The sequence below is a fragment of the Temnothorax americanus genome, unplaced genomic scaffold (genome assembly GCF_048541705.1).
Source record: "Temnothorax americanus isolate GAGA-0224 unplaced genomic scaffold, ASM4854170v1 Scaffold9, whole genome shotgun sequence".
NCBI classification, from domain to species: Eukaryota; Metazoa; Arthropoda; class Insecta; order Hymenoptera; family Formicidae; genus Temnothorax; species Temnothorax americanus.
Genome location: NW_027509812.1, coordinates 809,726 through 826,513, shown reverse-complemented (window position 1 = coordinate 826,513; position 16,788 = coordinate 809,726). Strand labels below are relative to the sequence as shown.

The window sequence follows — 16,788 nt, the reverse complement described above, 5'->3', positions numbered from 1 at the left end:
TTGAAAACTATAAAGAATGCAGAAAGTCGAGAGAGGGAAAGAATATGAAGGAGTGAGTGTATGCAGAGGTATTAATTATTGTAAACAAGTTCTTGGCTCTAGGCCGAAAGGCCGAATCAATAAAATACCGCAGTATTCTTCTTTCCAACATTCATAACTCGATAAATAATGCTAAGTAAAATTTCCTTTTTTTCATTCTCGTCGCCGCAGGACGCCGCTGCCAAATTATTGCGTCATCTCCGAACAAAAACTTCTCAGCTTCAGGGAAGCGTATCTCCAGGCATCGGGCCGCCCGGTGCCGTTCCTATAGTCATTGACGTTAGTCTCGGCTGCGCGTGGAGTCGCCCAGTCGCCGACAGTCCCGTCGACGTTACGTCGCGCCGTAACCTCGGATACCTCGCGCGAGGTACGCATATGTATACACGTATGTATGTATGTATGTACATGCGCTTCGTGACGGCGCGCGGGAAATCGGCCTGATGAATCGGCCGGCGTCCGGCGTGCGATGACATGACACGCCCGCCGATCCGTCACGCAGCGAGCACGTATAGCAACGTATAGCGTCCGTCAGCGATAAGGCCAGTCTGTGCAGTCTGGTCAGTTCGCGCGCGGTGCAGCGCGCAGCACGGTGCAACTGTACCCACCGCGCGCTCTCCGTCTCCGTCTCCCGTCGCGTGCGGACGCACGCGAGGACACGACAGAACGCGTTCGGGAACAGCGCGGGGACGACCAGTCAGCCAGCCGATGCCGATGCGACACGCGCGGCGCGGATCGCGGATCGCGCATGCATTCGTGCGTCCGTCGTCCGACGTCGCGTAGGAACTAGGAACGACACCGCGCGCCGCGCGGTGAACGAGGTGAGAGCGACGACGTGATTTCGCGAGAGTGAGAGCGAGCGAGAGAAAGAAAGCAAGAAAGAGTGAGCGAGTTGCGTGCTGCGTCGAGAAAGTATACGTCTGGCCCGCGGGACCCGAGGTATAGTACGAGATTTGACGCTTCGACGCGCGTGTCACTTCCTTCCCCCCGGCCGACGAGGAACGTCCGGCGTCGTCCGCGGGGTGGTCCTGTTCTCCACTCTCCAGGAACGGCGGACGGGCGCGCGCAGCACACTCGTTTCGAACGGCGACGCCGCGCCGTGCGTGCGCCGTGACGTCGGGCGACGACGACGACGGACGATCGCGCGTCCGCGGCGCACTTCACGCCGAATGCGCCCGTCCGCGACTTTTCGTTTATCCTGGTTTACGCGCGTTCCGCGAGGACGAGGGAGGCTCGGTGAGGCCAGGCTGACCAGGTGAGAGGAGCGCGGATTCGGAGGATCGACGCGCGCCAGCTGCGGCTCCCGACGGCCGACGGAACGTGCGTGTTTATTCTCACTCCCCGCGGGACTCGCGCGCGGGAGTCGTCATCTGTGTGTGCCCTCCTGGCTCCTGACGTTTGGACGTCGCATTTCCGAGCGTATTTCCGGAGCCGGTCGCGGTCTGGCTGCCAAGATTTAATTCCGTTGCCAGTCGGCACCGCGGCCAGAGTTGTGACACCGAATAGCCCCCGGATCCCCGAGGAACAGTTAATCGGGACTAATTAGCGCTTGTGCCACTCTGTCGACGCGCGACCGCCCGTTTCTTTCCTCACACACACACACTCTCTCTCTCTCTCCACGTTCAGGCGAACGAGAATCACGATTTGGACCGTTCGCCCGTCTCTCCGTCTCGCGGCATCGATGAATTATTTTGACCGGTGCCGTTTTTTCCTCCATAAGTAGACTAACGGTGGAACCGTTCTCGTACAACAGTGCCTACCGCGATCTAATTTTTCCTTTTGTACTGACGGAGGAAGGCGAGAGATCTGCTTAACGTTGAGTCAACTCTCCTGTTTGCAGGGAAACGGTGCGTCTAACGCGAGGGAGGAAGTCTCCCAGCGAGGGTCGACGTCGCCGCTACGGACCGACGCCGACGGGACCGACCGACCCGGCTAGCGCACGCTATTAATACGGTCCTGCGTGTGTTTTTCATCGATACTGCCCGTCGCCGCACACGCTATTCCGCGCTCGCATAACAGCGCCGTGATCGCGCAACGGGCGCACCGAGATCGCGCTCTGTCCCTGAACGCGGCAGGAGCGAAGTCCGGAGGCTGCTGGACTGCCGTTTTCTTCTGGAGCGGAGCTGTTCCCCCTTGTCCTCGATATCCCCTGGAGAAACGCGGCGCCGTCCGTGACTAACTGCGTGTTACCTCCGCTCTCTGCGTCGTCTGCCGCGCGCGCGCGCGCGTGTGTGTGTGTGTGCGCGCGGTGCGTTTTGTGATATCGGTGCCCAGCCACCCAGATGCCGTCTAAAGATCATCGCCGAGACTTTCGCCAGCCACGTGATCGGCAAGTTCAATTTTGTTTTACCTACGTTGCATCGAGCGCGGGCCGAAGCGAGGTCTTCGTCATTCACGAATTGGCAGGATTAGCCAAGTGTTTTAAATTCCTGACTTTCGTTCTCGAATCGGATGCTTTTCGCGTTTCTTAAACATATTCAGCTTTAACTTGACCCTTTTCACGTTCGGTGTATATTCCTACTTTAGTAATTTTATGTTTTAAATAATTTAATGTTAATGGAATTACGATCTAGGTGATTATAAAAAATTGTGGAGCAATTTCTATCATTTGAACTATGATTCTAAGTAATGTAGCGCTTCTTAGTTTCAAATATACATTATGATAATAGCAATGATTCATCAGTTAATATGATCAAATTAAAGGAAGTGATACGACGTTGAATTGAGAAAAGAATGCTTGTACACTTTATTTTCCGTTGTTGCAAACGTTGAATAGACGAAGCTTTTGGCATGTACTTTTAATATGTTATAATATAAATATGCAATATAATGGTATATTGTATATTTCAGTGTATATATATATATATATATATATATATATATATATATAAGTAGTTTTACTTTTTTAAATATAATTTAGTTTTTAAAAACTTTATACGTGTCTTTTGAATTTAATATGAACAGAGATGCAATAATACTTTTGCACAAATTTATTTATGTAGCGTAATCGAAATAATTTTTCGCCAACTAAAACGCGAATGAAACGTTTCTCTTTATGTGAAGTATCCTACATTCTAAATTTAGATGCAGTCTCTGTGTGCTCAATGTATATTTAAAGTATAAATTAGATAATGTAGCCTCTTAGAGAAAATTACTGCCCAAGATAGACCCATTGGGGTCCAGCCGTGGTGGAGTGTTTGTTCCGTAATTTGTTATGCTTTATGTTTTTTTTATTATACGATAAAAGGAATAAAAATACTGTACGCAATATTAATGCATAATATTTATGATGCATAAATGTCGATAATGGAATAAAATTATAAATAAATACACACTGTATATATATTTGATATATATTTATCGCTTGTTTTGCCATTAATGGTTTACTCTGAGAAAAACCTATGAATCATATATAAAAAAACTGTAATAAGATAAAGCTTATCATATATGTGGTTGATATTGAGCTTTATCTAATAATATCAAGAGGCGTGAGTAATCTCTCCGGTGCGAGATGAAGTTTCAATTCATTGATACGTGATATTAATTATTAGAATCTTATCTTTCGCTTTTTGCAGCTTAAGATTATTAAATATCGATTTATCAATTCCAGTATAAGTAGATTAATAACCGGGACATAGTTGTCTTGTAAAATTTAACTATCCTTTCGTACTTAACAGTATTTCTTATAATACCTGTAATTTATCGTGTGTTCAGGTTCAACGTGAACTTACTAAAACGAAGTAGATAGATGTCAACCATCTCAGAACAAAGGTATGGCAAGCTTGATGGTCAGCACCTCTAGTAAAAACAGTTCGCGCAGTGGATCTCCTAGTAGAACGACTTCGACGTCTCAAGTGCATCAGCAACAATCGACAGCAAACTTGGATCACACTCCAAGATTGCGTAATGCCCCAATGTAAGGTTCTATTAGTACAATAGATATATATGTACAATTTATCATTTATCGCACGTGCAGTTTCTTGAAACAAAGAGTCATAAGAATCTGTATATTTTTATATGTATATTTATAATTCGTCTTTATTATATTTATTATAATATTATCAGATCTAAAATCTACAAATTAAAGAAACTATAATAATAACATTTGCTAAATATCGGTTTCAGTTCTCAAGGAGAGGGTAGCACAGGCAGTGGAAGTAGCGGTGGGGGCGGTACTGGAAGTAGCCTTAATATGAAAGGCAGCAATAGACAAAGATCGCCAGGAAATTTAATTCGCACGGGGGATACCATGGATGAACCAAGTAATACTTCAAACACTGCCGAACCAGACGAGTTTGTGCCAAATGTTCATCCACCGACCGATGACGAAGGAGTACGTACTTTTCATTTTAAATACCTCGATTCTAATGAGGCATAAGATAATAAGCGTTTGCATTAAACACGAGCAGGAAAATTGTTACTATGTGGACCTAATGCGTGTATGCAATCTACAGTCGTCTTTGTGTTCTTACATAAAGAGAGTTACATAATATTGCTATTGTATATGCGTTAACTAACATAGGAGATTGCAAGGTCGTCAATGATTAATATGCAATCAAATTATAGAATAGGAAATAGCACAATTATGCGCATGTTTTAAACAAGATTATATTAGCTTCGCCAATTTTTAGACTCTATTTGATATTTTAAGATCGCAGAAAAAATCATAAAATCAACTGCTTTTGATATAGTTAAACTGCGTTGAAAAGGATGTTGTTTTATATTTAACGTTATATAGTTCATATATATATATGATTTTTTATGCACGTTTAAGTGAAAGATAATATCAATGTATTGTTGCAGGAACAATATCACGCAACCCAATCGTTTCTATCGAATGGTTCTTCTGAACTGATAACCGATGATGTTGACTCTAGTGCAACACGAGTTCGTCAAGCTATTGAACATATTCAAAGCAAAATTGCTAAAACGCGAGAACAAATAAGAATAGAACAAACCACGCGGGATGGTACGTAAACTTTTCTTAATTTAATTTAGATGGACACGCAAAGATGAAAGTATATTTTATTAATATGTGTTATTTACTTTATGTATCGTTATACATTTGTTCTTTAGAGAACGTCAACGAATATTTGAAATTGGCTGCTAATGCGGACAAGCAGCAGTTAACTAGGATTAAAACGGTATTCGAGAAGAAAAATCAAAAATCGGCGCACAGTATTTCGCAACTACAAAAAAAGTTAGATAGCTATACGAAAAAATTAAGAAATTACGAGATGAATGGTGCACCGACGAGTCATAGGCAACCGAGAGAAATGTTACGCGATATGGGGCAAGGACTTAAGTGAGTTTTATGTAAATGATTATTTTGATTTTAATTATGTCTAAAGAAAAAAATGTTGAAATTTATCACCGAATAATACATAATAAATTATTATGTATTATTTGATAAACGTTAAAAGCAAATCTCTGACTAATTTGGGCTTGCATTTCAGAAATGTGGGAGGAAACATCAGGGATGGAATCACTGGTTTTTCAGGGTGAGTGTTGATACGAAAATAGATCCCATGCCCAAACATGCTGAAACTCTATTCTTATGTGGTTGATTCATCACTTCTTTTTAGAACCGCACTGCCATTAATACCACTTCAATTTAAGATTAACGTAAAGCATTATTTTAATAATTTACGAGAAATCATAATTAAAAGTATAGTTAAGTAAAATATATTGTACGCTTATTTATATTTCTAATCTATTATATATCTAATATTCTATTGCAGAACTGTAATGTCTAAACCAAGAGAGTTTGCTCATCTTATTAAAAACAAATTTGGAAGTGCTGATAATATAAATACTTTATCACGTAAGTAACAGTGTTCAATAAATTTCTATCGAGTTTTATATGATTCAAGCTGTGAAGTATAACATATTACAACGCCTGGTTAAAAACAATTTAAATTGGTTCAGATTAATAAATGTAATTTATAATTCCATTTAACTACAGAAAATAAAGTATATAAATCTTACATTTCGATTCATACAATCTATTCTTGTCATTTCCATTTATTTAAATATAAAATATGTTTAGATAAGAAAATAAATATCTTTTAACATTTTTGGCTATCATGGCAGTTGAGAGTAGTAAGTAATGTGTTGTCCAAAGAGCGAGAGTTCCATTACACTTTATTATAATGCTTCATGCACAGTATCTCTATTTTTACCGCTTCAAGCTTCTTATCTTCTTTATAAAGAAACGATAAAGTAATAACATTGTTATCTGTAACGTATGAAAGATTACTTTGCTGTACCATGTATTCTTTGCTTAGAACTTTGCTTATTAAAATAATTTCTCTTTCTGTTTTAATGCAGTATAATTACTTGATATAATTTTGCCATACGTTATGTTGCACATATTTATTTAACATTATATTATTATGTGTGTGTAGCAAAGTATTATATGGTTTACAGTGGCTTCTATGATTACACATTTGCTTTTCTTTATTTACTGTCAGTTATCCAATACTCTCTTGTAACGATGCTAAAGTATATGATAATATAAAAAAATATTAGCTGTTTTGACATTATCGTGATTAAAAAAAAAAGCATATTGTGAAACGACTGTTTTTCGAAAATAAAAAGGCAGCGAGAAATTAACCATTGTCTAAGGAAACTGAATAACATAATAACTCGACAAATACTATTACTTCAAAAGGCCAAGCTTTGGTATTGGATAACATTCTAACTTGCCACCTCTGTGTCTCTACAGATGGCTCGACTTTTTATGTAAACGATACACCGCATGCAGGTAATGGTGATAACGCTAGCGTTGAAGATGATAAAACTCACCACGGATCGGCCACGCTTCCGGGTGGATGCAGTCTGGGATCTACCCAAAGCGCAGCGGCTATGAAGTTTCCGTCTGAGGAAGGATCGGAGTGTTCTAGCGTAACTAGTGAAAGCGGCCCTGGTAGTAGAGGACAGCCGCATACGTGTCACAGTAATAATGCCTTGAGTCTCAAATCTATTTTTGCAGAACTACAGGAACACCGAGAGAATCTTGACCGAATGAGAGAAAAAGTAGATGCTGTAAAGGTTTGTATTTATATATCCGGTAATCAAAATATATTTTATAAGGATATCACCTGTATGTTGCTAATTTCACAAATATTTGACTAATCTTTTTGTTTTGTTTTGTTCAGACGTTACAGCAGGAAGTGACATATCTTTCTCATTCCCTCCAAGAAGAACGTTTCAGATGTGAACGTTTGGAAGAGCAAATTAATGACCTGACAGAATTACATCAGAATGAAGTAGAAAACTTGAAGCAGGCTATTACAGATATGGAGGAGAAGGTGCAATATCAAAGCGAGGACAGACTACGAGATATACATGAGATGTTAGAGAGTTGTCAAACTAAAATCTGGAAAATGGAACATCAGCAACAACAGCACCAGCAATATGTGACATTGGAGGGTTTGGATAATAGCAATGCGAGAGCGTTGGTTGTAAAATTGATAAACGTAGTATTGACAGTATTGCAAGTTGTTTTGCTCCTCGTTGCAACGGGTGCTGGTATTATGATGCCTTTCCTCAGAACCAGGTAAGATTATTGTTGAGATGGTTTTTATCTTTTACTCTTTTATGTCACTTTTTTAATTTACTTTCCGTTGTAGCGACAACGGATAAACTATTAATAGAACTTTATGCTAATATATTCTCTATTATCTGCCTTGTCTACATTTATCTCTATTAGATATCTACAGATAATATTTCCGTGATATAAGTAGAAAATTGAAATATAATAATGGATATCGGTTTTTTTTTTAATCAGTAAATCATGTTATTTCTCTCTTGCTTATTTTTATCATCTTCATACTCCGATCAGTCATCCGAATTTATTTTGCACATTCATTATTCTGTTTTGTTTTTACATGTTTGTTACAGCTGTACTAAGCCTCATTGTTTCATGTGTAGGGTGCGTATATTAACAACTACATTCGTTGTACTGGGCATAGTGTTCGTGCTAAAGCAATGGCCTGAGGTACATGACGTCGGCAGTCATCTCATGCGCCACCTCAAGCAGACGCTCGCCATGAAGTAGCATTGTAAGTGAATGAAATTTTCACTCGATGTTTAATTGTCGTTAACACGTAAAGGCAACTTTAGTGCGATACTATATTTCAAAACGAAGTGAACGAAATATGAAAGTTCCTAAATAACTTTTCTTGGAGAAAGAGAAGGGGCAGGGGGGGGGATAGAAAGTAAGAAAAATATATTTTATGTAAACAGTATTTATTTTAGGGTGGAATACTTAAATTTAATCAAACCCTGTGATGCTGGGCTAGATTGGACACACATTGAAATCTTGCATCCGTTTATCAGTGTTGTAGCACATTGGAGCAATAATAGTATGTATACGCGTAAATAAGTTTATCTTGTATGTTTATCTTGGGTTGTTTAAATTTATTATTATATAAGATATATGTATTTTTGATACCATTATTTAAATTGACGAAGCTACCTTGCTGTAGAAAAGTACGTGATTTTTAAATTAATTTATACAAACTTTTATTAATTTCATTAATTTATATCTCTTCATTTTGGTTCAATTTTATCTTTCATGATCGTTACATTAGCGATCTATTAGTGCTGAACAAATGACATTAAAGAAACTTCTATATTAAGGTACGAAGAATTGTTGAAACACTACACAGTGACACACTGCTTGGCTATATGTGGCACATATTATGAAGGTTTAATTTCAATTAGCAGTATATCTCTACGTTCATTTCTTCACTTGAATGTAAAAGTAGTATAAAAAAAATATCAAGTGAGAAAATGTTAAGTGATGATGCACACCAGGATACTGTCTTCAACCTTCACGATCGGTCCAGTTACAATTTGTCGATGTACAATCGATTTGTTTTTAAATCTTCTTGGATGTATGTGTCGATAAGTTAAGAATTTGTAACATCCAAATCGTCCAAATGCTAAACAATAATGTAAATTAAGACAGAGCTCTTATATCACTATAGATAGCTGCTGTCCGGCATTGTATAAAATACGAAGTAGTACGTATTGTATATTTACTTGTTATTTGTAATATTCGATAAAGGTATAAGTTCTCTAGGAAATGCAAGCTTTTTTTAATTGTTGTTGCATTGCATAAAATAGCTAGTGTATAAATTAAATCGCGCATGCAATGAACCGGAAATGAAGAATTTCACTGAAGGCTGCAAGAAACATTACTTTCTCGTTGGAAAATCGTGAATACCAAATTTGGGCATAAATAAAAATTTACATACACACACACACACGCTCGCACGCACGTACACACACACACACACACACACACACACACACACACACACACACACACACACACACACACACACAAATATATACAATGCATGTGCTGCTACATTTGATATCAGGAGGACCAACCGTCTTTTTCCTCTTATTCTACGATACGATTTACATCGCACATATATACGTTAAAATTATGCTTATATATGAGAATGAGGACGAGAGTGATTTTCATTAGTCCAATGTATGAGCGATCCAATCATCAAAAACATAAATTTATGTATATTATAACGAGCATAAAGAATCGATCCATGACAGTTAGTTGAAATGAGAGAAAGACTGAAGGACTACATTGCTGTAAAACAATTATGTTAGTTTAACATTGGCGCTATAATTTTAAGTTTTTAGTATCGGAGATTATAACATTAATGTGACATGAGAGATAATACAAATTTATGGAAACGCGAAAAGTATTTGATACGTGGCAAAAATTAGATGAGTTAGAATAACAACAGCTCAGAAATAAGATTGTTAGCACTGATTTGTGTTTCTTCTTTGTATCGTTACTATCTAATAACAGAGCATAAATATGACTTATATGTTCACTGTCTTGCAATACAATTTTCTAGCTTTCACAGTCAGGATGGTTCGTGTTCAAGCACTGTTATTCAAAACAGCATGATATACATTGAAGTTAAATAATGAACGTCTGTACATCATTATATCATGCTGCTTTCGTTTAGCACAGAAATTTTAACATTTATCCTTATTTCACGCTATTTACAACTAAATAATAACAACAGTAACTTATATAATTAACAGTTTAGTATCTGTGTTAATTTAATTACATGTAGCGAATATGACAGCGCAAAGTTTTATTCAGAATTTTATTTAAAAGCTGCCCGTAACTGTGTACAAAAGAGATAATTTAATGTGTTTCAATGTTTAAAATATTTTATGATAATGTATGTTGTTGAAAAATTTTGTATTGATTTAGAAGCTTGCGATGTGAAGGATAAGAGTGTCTGGTAATTGATTAGCAATTCATCGCGTGGAAATTGAAGGCGTGAAAAGGTAATTTTATGCTATTGCGAAGAGATATTCAATTCATTCCTGATCTCAAAGCAAATGAAAATTGAACTGTATTATTCATCACACTAGAAACATTCGTTTTTGGTCTCTTGATGTCAGTCAACTCGTCCAATAAATTTCTCACATCCGCATTGTCTGCATGGTATTACTTCGAGCAATTTAACAATCAACTTTTCCCCCGCAAAAATGTTTTGAATATTTTCAATATTATTTTTCATGTTCCTGTGGTAAATATTACATTTCGGATAAATCGCTGTGATTATGCTAGGTTTATATATAAGCTTAATATTTAAGAAGCAGCTTTGGGATCAATATAATCACTGGGAAATACCACCAAAAAACGTATATGTTGTGTATATATATATATAGAGAGATTTTTCTCAAAAACCATGCACCCATTCATCACAATGTGTAACATTCGAGACAAATGAAAACGTATTGGTTTTGCCGAATATCTCCGTTAACATCTTTTTTTGTTATATAAAATATATGTAACTAATCTAAGATATAAGTCTATTTAGTATTACATAATCATAAGTATATAGTTAAAATATATAGGGTGTTAAGCATATATTAATGTATATATCATTATGTTATATTTATAGAAGTCTTATATCAATAAGACAAGATTTTAACTGTATTTTATTGATTTTTTTACTTATAGTTTTTCTAAAAGAAAATATTTAAGAATGGAAATTTAATTCCCATCCATTATATCATTAGATAACATATAAAACACCCTGTATATTTATAATTTTAGATCATGGTGCTTTGTAATATACGTATTTAACACTACTAGAAAATTAGAGAATTTATTCACATGATCGACCACCGATTTACTGAGGGCCCCTGCACGCTTATAATATATTGAGCGATACGTAACAGAGAAAGGAAGCTGGGTATTAAAGTAGTAAAGTAGCGCCCACGAACTCGAAATTCTAAGGGAGTTATTAAACAACGACGAGATGTATTTTGTACCTTATTGAAACGTCGCATAAGTTTCCGTTTTTCTACTTAAAAAGCCGTTTACAATTTTATATGTATTTTATATTTACGAGGCCACAAAATGTGTCACATAAATGTGTATCGTATAATTTGCGGTGATCAATTAATGAATCCTGTTAAATAGTTTGTTGTCATTCGTAGCTTAGGGGCCCCGCGTGTAGATATTAGCGATAGGCGACAGAATTATTGAAATAAATTATGTCATCGATGCCTTGCGTAGGTAGTTAATGTCAAATTATAGAATAAATATTCGTTGTCAATTGTAGAGACGGTATAGGCAAAGCCAGCAGCAGTTATTGTAAAGGTTGTTATCACGTACAACTCATTGTGCATATATAACAGCTGCGTTCAAACTGGTATTCAAGGTAATAAAAAGAATATTAAAAAAAAAAGAAAACTGAATATACATAAATTTTTATATACGTCGATACTTTCTACATGCCCATTGTCAACGGCAATGTTATTGCTGCTGGTAGAGTCGACGTACCGAGGTACGTGCTGAGCAGCCTTCTGCAATATCATTTCGTACTGTCAAAATAAAGCGAGTTTTCAATAAAATCACTTATATTCAATTCCACTCGACCTTACGGTGCTATTAATGAATTTCTTCTCTTCGAAGATGATCTTAGCTCTGAGAAAAATTCAATTCAACCAGTTTCAGGGACGTACGGCCAACTAAAAGACACATGTCGGTGTAAAGCTTTTTATATTTTCTTCCAAGACTTTGTTAATAATAATATTACATTCATCACAATCTTACAAATATAATATATTCAGTTATTTTTTTATCGTATATCACAATTTCTACTTTGTGCAGAAAGCTGATTTATATTATATTTATATTTACTGAGAGGTTTTTCCTGGTAGCTGTATAAAAATATACAATTGTTCATGAAAATTATTATCTATTCTCTTGAATTATCTTGTTACGATTTGGAAAGTGCTTATATATCATTAAAAAAAGCATTGTCATCATTGCATAGCGTTTCGTCAAGCATATCAGCCTTCGATTCATTAAATACTATTTTGCTATTAAATAATAAATATAGATATAGTAGTAAATATTATAATATTTACTCTACTACATCTATAAGAAAATATTTTACTTTTTTTATAACAACGTTAACGTTTCTTTTTATGATAGGTAAAGGTTTAGGAATATATAAAAGATGTAATAATATAAGAGAATTCTAATGCGCAAATGTGTGCGTATATATATATATATATATATATATATATATATATGCAAACGCAGTAAGAAAAATCGTACAATTTATACATTAATACAATCTTAAATACTCATTAATATATTTTTTATACTCTCCATGTTTTGTTAAAGCTTATTGTTCGAATCAAAAACAAATCAGAGATATCCGATATATAAAATCAGAATGATAATATTTCGTATTATCAACTACCTGACGTCCACGTTCGATAATGAATGCTGCTGAATTTTTCTACGCAATTTTTATATATACCTTTAGAAGTTATTTTATGTATTAAATCTATTTGTGTTTTTTTTTAAACTGCATAAAATTGATATATTAAAACAAGTTATTATCTTTTTGTTATTATTACAAAGTAATGACAAGTTATTACTTTGTAAATCTATCTTTCGAAAAAAGTAAAATATATTTTTGAATATAAGCTAAACTGCTACAATCTTTTGAAAATTAAAATAACGCGAGTTTATTTGTTCATGCTGATCTTCTTAGAGTCTTGCAATCATTTCATCTATTAACAAATAATTGTTAGATTTTTAACGTTTTAGAAAACAATATAGACATTGATATAAAAGATTTGTATTTACACGATCTGGAAATACAGTACAATGTCACGAAAAGAAAATTAAAGGACGACATTGTTATAGAATGTATAAAACATGTTGCATCTCAATAATTCAATATAACTTTCAATCTTCATATACCACCAGCACTACGCTGCTTGTAAAAATATCTTTATATAAAGTTTTTGAAAATGTACACTGATAGAGAATACACTATGGTGATGAAAGCAGTTCGTTATCTAACAAATGCGAATGAAATTTTCTTAGCACCCAAACTGTGCGCGCTAGGCTTGAACGCGACTCGCAGAATTCGTATACGTCATTTTCATCCGTGGTTTCAATCCGCGGTGATTTGGAGCCCTTCGTGTGTATCTCGAACTAGGATATCGGACGAGAGGATGAACTTGACCTCCGCGTCTTCGTTCTGCGGCACAGACTCGTCCTTTTGCGCAACGGTCGTAACGTGATGCTTCTTCCTGTGAGACATCATAGTTGACCTAGACACGAAAGCCTTGCCGCAGTCGTCGCAGTCGTACGGCCGCTCGCCGGTGTGCAAACGCTTGTGGATCGCCATCGGGCTGAACTGCGTGAACGATCTGCCGCAGACGTCGCATTTGTAAGGACGCTCGCCCGTGTGCGACCGCCGATGGCAGCGTAGCGCCGCGCGTCGAGCGAACACCTTCCCGCAGACTTCGCATTTGAAGCTCTTCTCGCCGGTGTGCATGGTCGAGTGGATCCTGAGGTCGACGCGCGTAAGGAATCCCTTGCCGCACACCTCGCACAGATACGGCTTCTCGCCCGTGTGAATGCGCTGGTGCGTGTTCAGGTAACTCTTGCTGACGAACATCTTCTTGCACACCTCGCACGGGTATTGGCGATTGTCAGTGCCGGAGTGTATCTTCTGATGGCTCTTGCAGAGACCCTTGGTGATGAAACCACGGCCGCAGATCTCGCACATGTACGGCTTCACGCCGAGGTGACGGTTCTCGTGGTCCAGCAGCGATTGCTTCGTCTTGAAGTTCTGACTGCACTTCGTGCACGAGTACGGCTTCAGGTCCGAGTGCACCCTTTGGTGTACGATGAGATAGCTCTTGCATTGGAATCCCTTGCCGCACGTGGAGCAGTTGTAGTCGAACTGGCCCGTGTGCGTGGCCGTGTGCTGCGCGAGACCGATCTTGCTGCGGAACGCCTTATCGCACGTCGTACACTGAAACGGCTTCTCGCCCGTGTGCTTGCGCATGTGCTCCTGCAGCTTGTAATTCGACTTGTATTGCTTGCCGCATTCCGTACACACCTTCGCGGTCCACTTCCGTCTCACCGTCGACTGTTTCTTCTGTCCCTCTTGATTGTCATTGCTCTCTTGCGACGGTACTACGTTTAACTGTGCGTCCTTCTCCTTATCGACTATTTCAGTTTTATATACATTACATCGCTCCTTGTGCAGATTTAATACCTCGACGCTAGTAAAATAAAAACCGCAGGGACAGCAGCAGAAGTGCTGCTCGAAATGTGCGGCTAAATTGGTCGTCTCCAAAGCTGCTTCGTTGCAGAATGGGCACACGTACCAGTGCGAGCCGGTTTCATCCACGGTAGGGTTGCTGAGCGTAGATTCCAATAACGCGTGCTTCGTTCTCTTCGTGTATTTAATCATTATTTCACACACGCCGTTTATCTGACTCGTAGATGGTAAATCATTCACGGAGTCCACGTGCTCGCGAGTTCCATTTTCGTTCATGCAAGACTCCTCTATTTCAGTTTCTGTTTCGGCTTGGGTGGATACAAAATTATCTACTGCTACCTGAATTACAAACCGGAATAAACTTAAGTAAAATAAGATTAAACAATTTTTTATTTTTATGGCTGTTACATTTGCTTCTAATTTCGAAATAGCAATTAATTTTTCCTTACAAACTGTCCATTATTTAAAGCAATACTTACATTATTTTTTAGTACGTGCTGTGTCTCTTCGGTGGTTAATCTGTCTTGCAATCTGTGGTACTCCTGTTTCATTGAATCTGTCTCGTATTTCACATTTTCACAGTAATGCACTATCTGCTCTTGACTCTGATCTTCAGGATTGATCGAAGTAACGTAATTTATCCCTAATTGACTCAAGTGGCCACCCAGGTTACTCACCACAGTTATATCGCTATCCAAGTGTATTGCGATCTGATGGTTTGAAACCTACAAAACAGCCCACAAATCATACATTAAAATTCGAATTAAATTTTAAATTATTTTTAATTGGATAAATTACATATCTATAAATAAACTGTTTCTCTATCGTTGGGTTTATATAATCGTATCACACACATTATATACAAACTAATGATCGGAATCGTAAGCAATCTGTTCGATTTACGAAACAAAGTGAACATAGATTAGTTTAATTACCTCTCGTATATGTTCATCGACCATTCTGACCGTGTCACCATCTAGACAGTCAATGTCTTGTATATCCGCATCTTGCTGACCCATCTCTTCCTGAGTGACCACTTGTTCGCCACCGGCCAGATCCATCTCGTCCATTACCTGCATCGTGTGCATGGTGGATTCCGTAGCCTCGTGAGCCACGACCGAGTGGCTTTGTACATTTTCGTTATTAATCTGTATGCTATTCAGGTTTCTCGGAATTGTGCCCATGTTATTCACGCTCGCTAAATCGTGCTCCGATATGTGCATGACCTCCTCCTTCCCGATCTCCTTCAACATCTCCATAAACATCCCCTCCGTGTGCAGACATTTCTCGCGGAAATCAAACAACTGATCCAGTTTGAACGCGCAATCCTCGCACACCACTTTGGGCAGTTGATCCGTCAACGACACCTGAAATTTACAAAACTGCAGTACAATATCTCGCTTCAAAAAGCATCATTTTACTCTTTTGCAGCGCAAATTAGCATCTATTTTGCTCCCGTTCGAAATATAAAAATATCAAGCGCAATAAAACAGTATAATAAAAATATAAACTAGCAAGATTTCATATGCATACTTCTAAAGATATCCAACTATTCATCGATTCTAATCAATTCTTCTTTTGTCAATATAATAAATTTACATTTATGAAACCAATTAAAATTATTTAATGCCACATCAGCCGAGTCCAAGCGACAAAAAAGCGTGTGCCTCTCGACCGAGGGCATTTAAACTAATTTAAAGACCCAGGATGAAGATTACTCCTCCGTCGCTGTCAGTGCTCGCTGACGCTCCGCGCTCCACAATCGTCGCCCTTTACCTGAACCGGCAGACAGGCCGCGATCTTCTTGTCGATGTTGCGCATCTGATCGCCGGCCTCGAATATCGGCAGGCCCATCAGGATGCCAGTCTTGGTCGCGCATAGACGGCACAGGTAATCGAACTCCTCGACGACGGCCATGTCGACGGTACCGAGGTGCCTCCTCTCGCGGTCTCCTTCCAACTCCAACGCGAGCCACCGACGGCGACGGGCGACGCGACAAGGGGTTGGGGCGGGGGGAGAGTCCTCTCGTTCCCAGAAAGCGCGGCGATAATCGGAATCGCGCGACTCGCTCGTTCCGCGTACGCGGTACGCGCATCCCTCACGACGACGGCGTCCACGCGAAACGTCGCTCTACAGCCGTCGC

General features: G+C 38.5%; 2 protein-coding genes across 11 annotated transcripts; one reads left to right on the top strand and one right to left on the bottom strand.

Moving 5' to 3' along the window:
• The first annotated feature begins 269 nt into the window (after positions 1-269).
• Positions 270-9,404, top strand: Dmtn (transmembrane and coiled-coil domain 2 protein Dmtn). Of its 10 annotated transcripts, XR_013260031.1 has the most exons (13): positions 717-857; positions 1,877-2,365; positions 3,751-3,952; positions 4,162-4,369; positions 4,840-5,005; positions 5,113-5,341; positions 5,493-5,537; positions 5,778-5,860; positions 6,764-7,089; positions 7,197-7,597; positions 7,942-8,102; positions 8,299-8,405; positions 8,683-9,404. XR_013260031.1 is itself a non-coding variant. In XM_077425427.1 (12 exons), the coding sequence occupies exons 3-11, from the start codon at positions 3,810-3,812 to the stop codon at positions 8,096-8,098; spliced, it is 1,758 nt and encodes a 585-aa protein (XP_077281553.1). In that variant the 5' UTR covers positions 270-406; positions 1,877-2,365; positions 3,751-3,809; the 3' UTR covers positions 8,099-8,102; positions 8,299-9,404. The 10 variants fall into 10 exon arrangements, 9 of the variants coding, with proteins under 9 accessions (XP_077281553.1, XP_077281558.1, XP_077281557.1 ...); XM_077425427.1 differs by lacking the exon at positions 717-857 and adding an exon at positions 270-406 and having other exon boundaries at positions 8,299-9,404; XM_077425432.1 differs by having other exon boundaries at positions 6,803-7,089; positions 8,299-9,404.
• Positions 9,405-13,186: 3,782 nt separating this feature from the next.
• On the bottom strand, positions 13,187-16,702 carry LOC143908101 (uncharacterized). The gene is made up of 4 exons (XM_077425415.1): positions 16,422-16,702; positions 15,581-16,012; positions 15,125-15,370; positions 13,187-14,984 (listed from the first exon to the last, which is right to left on the bottom strand). Exons 1-4 carry the CDS (start codon positions 16,560-16,562, stop codon positions 13,524-13,526), a joined length of 2,280 nt encoding a protein of 759 aa, XP_077281541.1. The 5' UTR covers positions 16,563-16,702; the 3' UTR covers positions 13,187-13,523.
• Positions 16,703-16,788: the final 86 nt, after the last annotated feature.